This window comes from Castanea sativa, chromosome 1 (assembly GCF_040712315.1).
Source record: "Castanea sativa cultivar Marrone di Chiusa Pesio chromosome 1, ASM4071231v1".
NCBI classification, from domain to species: domain Eukaryota; kingdom Viridiplantae; phylum Streptophyta; class Magnoliopsida; order Fagales; family Fagaceae; genus Castanea; species Castanea sativa.
Genome location: NC_134013.1, coordinates 82,955,112 through 82,960,835, shown reverse-complemented (window position 1 = coordinate 82,960,835; position 5,724 = coordinate 82,955,112). Strand labels below are relative to the sequence as shown.

Genomic DNA, 5,724 nt, shown 5'->3' with positions numbered 1-5,724 from the left:
AGGGACAATGTGGTGATGATAGTTGTGGTAGTGGCAATATATAGTAGCAACAATTTTCATGTGTTGTGGTAATGTCGTCGTTTATACTGTGATAAAGAAAATGTTCATAAGGTATCAAATATGTCTTCTTCTTTCTTTCTTTTTGCTTAGTAATTAAATAGGTGAAGGGGGTTGGGGACGTTGATGGGTTTTGAGGGATCGAGACTCAGTGTCCAAACATCACAATAGGTGCTTGAAGAACCTTATATTAAATATTTCATTTGTGCCAAATTGTTAGTTATCTATTCCATTTTGGGATGTCTCAAACTAAAGTTTTCATTGAAAAGTCAATAAATTAATTTCCTACTATACTCTTCACATTATTTAAAAAATAAATACTGATCTTTCACTAAAGTTTAAAATAAATAGGATAATTTTGAAAACTTGTATCTTTTTATGTAATACATATTAAATGATATTTCTTTAATAAAATTGGATTTCTTTTTTATATAGAAGAAGTAGAATTTTTTAAATAGGTCCAACAATTTTAAAGAGGAAGTAGCTCTTTTGAGTAGATGTATTAGTGTTATTGCTGATAGCCTAATAGCTCAAATGACATTTGTGTTTTCATGAGGGACGTCCACGGTTTAAATCCCCCCTCTCCAATTATCAAATTATAAAAAAAAAGTGTTAAATTAATTTTAGTTATTAAAACAAACATTGTTAAGTGCAATAAAAATCAAAAACTTAAAAAGGTTTTTTTTTTCTTTTGAATTGGACAACTTAATAAGCTTAATGCCTTCTTACTTCTCATATTACTGTAGATGTAAATAATAAGTAATGGAAGAAGGACGAAAAGGAAAGTCTGTTTTTAGGAACCAAAAATATTAGGGCCACAAAAATAGATTGATTTTTTTTTTGGAGAGAGAGTGAGAGTTTCAACTTATGGCATTTGTACTTGATGATAGCTTTTTATCACCAGACTAAGATACCAATCAGTTTTTTTGGTGTAGGTGGAGATTGAACCTCAGATCTATTATACAACCATAAGAGATTTTATCAGTTGAGCTAATTAGAACCCACAAATTTATTATATTATCGAAATCTATCAATCATATTCATTATTACATCAATTTGAAAATATTTTGCAATAAATTCGGTAATATCTTTATTTTTTTTATTATAAAACTTATGAGATGATTTTTTTTTTTAGTAAACAGTAACACTTATTAAAACACACGCAAAAATAGTAATACTAGATCTTGATATATAGACCAAAATCTTGTATAATACCTATTGGGGCGGTGTTACTAAGGCTTCAAGGGGTTCAATGAACCCCTTGACTTGATATTAAAAAATATGGATATGTATAAAATATTATTTTACTAGTTTAATTTGCCTTTAAAAATGTTTTTGCACACCCTGACTCAAATCTTACACACTCTAACATAGATCAGTTCAGCCCAAAACTACACAACACAAATTAGACCATCCCAAACCAATCAATAACATAAATCATGGATCCCTCTCTCATGAACCTCTTTTCTCTATCTAACTATTGGTATCTCCGACTTTAAAAATAAATAGTAAGTGTTTGTGAGTTGTAAGTGTATCTATTTTTATTATAAATCTATTTATTATTTGTGTAAATATGTGTTTATACTAAGTGTGTGCGTTATTTATTTATTTATTTTTGTTATACTATTATTTGTGTGAATGTGTGCGTGTATAATATAAATATACTATAACTTTTTATAATTTAATAATAGGAAATATAGAGGGTTTGTTATTGATATCATGTTATAATAACATTTTGTTATAAATTTAGTGATTAAAAAAAATAGTAAAGTCAGTGACTCTTCAAACATTTAATTGGTTAAGTAGACACATAGTGTATTATTTATATATGTATAGATGGAAGTGACTCTTCGGGTCAATAATTAATACACTGAATGTTGAGTTTTATCATTTAGTTTAAAATATTTTTATAAAAATAATGAAAAATTGATAAAGAAAATTGCATAAAAATACAAAATGTTATACAAACTTTACAAAATAAAATGGTTACACCTACCCATTGATAATAGATAATGAAAACTCATAATAATGTCAAAATATGAAAATTTGTAGAAGGAAATAGTAAAATATCATATATTCGTGTGATTTTTTTTGTTGATAACTCGATATATTCAAGATCTTTTTTTATAATTAAAGTTTGTTAAATTTAAGTTTTTTGATGACCCTGAAAAGAAATCCTAGAGCCGCCATTGAATATCTAGAATATTGCATGCGATGTAATGCCATCTTGGTATATAGACTAAGATGGTTGAGATCTCAGCCGTTGAATAAAAAAAGTAAATTTTATTTATTTGATAATAGAGAAGGTAAAAAGTTAATTATTTTTTTCCTTGTTAGTATTGATTCTATTGAATCCCACATCAAGTGATTCTCTAAGAAGAACCAATGGAACCTAAACTGTAGCCAGGAAAAAGAAAAAAACAAAAGGAAATCTAGCAAAATCGTGTCTCCTATACAAAATTCTGTTAAAGTCAAATGGGTACACGTTCTCACTTTTGATTTGCACAAGCCACAAAGGTCCCAACTTTTTTTACAGTGGCATATCATTTTTTATACACCCAAATTTCCATCACATGCAAATTAAATTTCATCTGACTCTATTTTTTTTTTTTTTTTGCTTGGTCACCTATCTCTATCGCTTACACAAAAGGGTTCCTGCATTACTGAGATTCTATAAAAGGGGTCATTGCCTCTACAAACACCCACTATCCAAATCCTAATTTTCCTTTCAAATTCTTTCCCTTTTTTATACACATATCACTATATTTTGTAGCCACTTCAATTTCAAGATTTTATTCAATTTATTTTTGTTCTCTAGCTATAGAAGATGAAGATTGAAGGAGGAAAAAGATATGCTGTTCTTCTAGCAACAAAGGATTCTGACTATGCCAAGAAAGTATATGGTGGGTACTTCAATGTGTACCTTGCAGCTTTTGGCGAAGAAGGAGAGAGCTGGGACTTGTTCAGGGTTATTGACGATGAGTTCCCTGACGTGAATGAGCTCCAAAACTATGATGGTTTTGTACTTAGTGGCAGTCCTAGTGATGCTTATGGCAATGATATTTGGATTCTTAAGCTCTGCTTGCTCTTGCAAACTTTGGATGCCATGGAGAAAAAAGTCCTTGGTATTTGCTTCGGTCACCAGGTAATTAATTAACTTTGTGAACCGATTCTAGTTAGCATCACTGCATTTTTTTTTTCTTTGAATAGAAGTCACATAAATTTATTAAGAGTTTTGTGGTTCCATTAACATTCTTAATATCTTCAATAAAACGTTTATATTCATATCTTTTTTAGCTCTCAACTCTCCCCACTATCCAATTAATAACATATATATAAAACAAAAAGTCAAATAAATGTCATGCAGGATATGCATGCAGTGCATGTCCATAGAAATTGCTGAATGTCGCATCCATTTTTTATTAAGTTTGGGGCCTACACTTACTGTTGATTCAAATACAATATTTATCATGCAAATATAATATTGTTAATAATCAATCTTTATGAAACAGGTATTATGTAGAGCATTGGGTGGAAAGGTTGGTAAAGCCTATACAGGGTGGGATGTGGGGCTAAGGAAGGTGAGTATAGTGAAAGACTTGGCCCCATATTACTTCTTTGATGACTTGGGTGAAATCCCAACATCCCTTTCCATTATTGAGTGTCATCAAGATGAGGTTTTTGAGGTCCCTCTGGGTGCTGAAGTGATTGGATTCTCAGACAAAACAGGTGTGGAGATGTTCGCCATTGGAGACCATATTTTTGGCATTCAAGGCCATCCCGAGTACACCAGTGACATTCTTCTTAATCTCGTTGATCGCCTTCTCAGTATGGATGCTATGGAGGTAGTTATTTTTTTTTAAAAAATTTTAAACACACAATCACTTTGTCCATTGATTCATAGTCTCTATTTTGGTTATATAATATATATATTTAGCTTGTTTTTAAATATATGAATTTGAATAATTACAGAAAGGTTTTGCGGACGAAGTAAGGTTGGGAATGCAGACAGCTGAACCGGATAGGATGTGCTGGGAAAGGATATGCAGGAACTTTCTTAAGGGATGAGACTCACGTCGCTTGCTTAATTTCTTACTGACCCTGGAATCCTCTTTCTTTTTTTCTTTTCTTTTTTTTCCAAGAAAAAAAAAAATTGTGCTGTTTTCTTTCTTAGACTAGCCCAACATGATTAGCATGAGCAGGTCTTATACTGTGTAAGATCCTTTCATTAAGAAAATTAATGAACTGTAATGCATTAGTGACAACAAAGATTCAAGTAAATGTGGGAGTTATTTCTGTGACTTACAGTTCTTGAATAATATCCATTTGGGAAACTAATTTTGCAGCTGAGATAAAGTGAATTTCTGTATCACAAAGCTTTGTGGATTGTTTTTACTTTTTAATACTTTTGTTACCTAGGTCCAAAAAGCATTCACATCAAATCAGATATGTAAAAATTAAATAAGGCCCAAAATACGTCCACGTCTTACAAGTCCCTGTAACTTATGTAAAATAACTTTTTATTATTTCTTTATGCTTTCAAACATGAAAGAAAAAATGGATGATAATTTGTTACATGTGAAAAGAGAGGAATAATTAAAAAAAATTGATTTTTTTTTATAATTAAATAAAGTATCTGTATAGATAATTTAACGTGTATGTTTTAAAACATGGCTAGATAAAATGGAAAAAATAAGTTATTATACTAATTAAACAGACAAAATTTTTTGCACGTGTTAATGCAAATGCTAACGTAGATTAAGGTACATGGACAGAAGCTCCTCCAATTCATGACATGGTAACTTGTTTAAATTATTTAATAAATCATGATAATACACATAAATAGTTTAATAAATTGTTACATAGTGAATTAAAGAAAATTCATCTAACCTCATTTGGAGGTGCAATTAATGTTGTGTCAATTTCACTAAAACCAGGTTTGGGTCGAGGTGTAAAAGGATCTTCATCCAGTGCTGTAATGTTTTAGTTTCTGATGATGTTCACATCTCAATAGGCAGGAAGAAGGTACCAAAGGTTTTGCATCTAAACCAATGAACTAATTAGTTAGGTGAAATATTGACAGGACTCTACAATAATAATGAAATCGACACCCTTGTCCCTCTCATCGTGTTTACGGCCCCTATGGTTGTTGGCTCTTAACCTAACTGCATTATAACCTCTGCAACAAAAAAGAAAAAAAAAGCCTCTCAAGGATAAACGTGTCTGCAAGCATGTGTTTCAATTTGGGCAACATAAGCACTTGGAGTTATAATTATTACGACAAGTCATTTTGAGGTATAATAGTATTAAAGTTAACCTAATAATATTTTGCTTGACTTGGGGCACTAAAGTTCAACTTGAACCTTAATGGGAGCGTTGTGGATTTAAGTACGGGAGATTATAGATTATATTTAGGTTGTGTAAATTTGAACTTCAAAAATATTATACATATTTTTACATGTATCTTACATCAAATATGTATTAAGTCAATTTGAGCTTATATATTCACGATTATAAGAAGTTTTAATTGTGACTAATTCTTTTAGGGGTATAATGTAGAGGTGATTATGCTAACTCTAACTCATATAGATTATACTTTATTTTTAGGTGTAACAGAGTAGAGAGAATATTATATTATTTAAAATATTTAATCTAACTTAACAGTTC

At 30.3% G+C, this 5,724-nt stretch overlaps 1 protein-coding gene across 1 annotated transcript; it reads left to right on the top strand.

Moving 5' to 3' along the window:
* The first annotated feature begins 2,761 nt into the window (after positions 1 to 2,761).
* On the top strand, positions 2,762 to 4,386 carry LOC142621749 (gamma-glutamyl peptidase 3-like). The gene is made up of 3 exons (XM_075795103.1): positions 2,762 to 3,202; positions 3,570 to 3,902; positions 4,030 to 4,386. Exons 1-3 carry the CDS (start codon positions 2,885 to 2,887, stop codon positions 4,123 to 4,125), a joined length of 747 nt encoding a protein of 248 aa, XP_075651218.1. The 5' UTR covers positions 2,762 to 2,884; the 3' UTR covers positions 4,126 to 4,386.
* The last annotated feature ends 1,338 nt before the right edge of the window (positions 4,387 to 5,724 follow it).

Coding starts and splice junctions, on each gene's coding strand:
- LOC142621749 (XM_075795103.1), top strand. CDS start 2,885: ATGAAGATTGAAGGAGGAAAAAGATATGCTGTTCTTCTAGCAACAAAG. Junction 3,203..3,569: donor GTATTTGCTTCGGTCACCAG/GTAATTAATTAA, acceptor TTTATGAAACAG/GTATTATGTAGAGCATTGGG. Junction 3,903..4,029: donor TCAGTATGGATGCTATGGAG/GTAGTTATTTTT, acceptor GAATAATTACAG/AAAGGTTTTGCGGACGAAGT.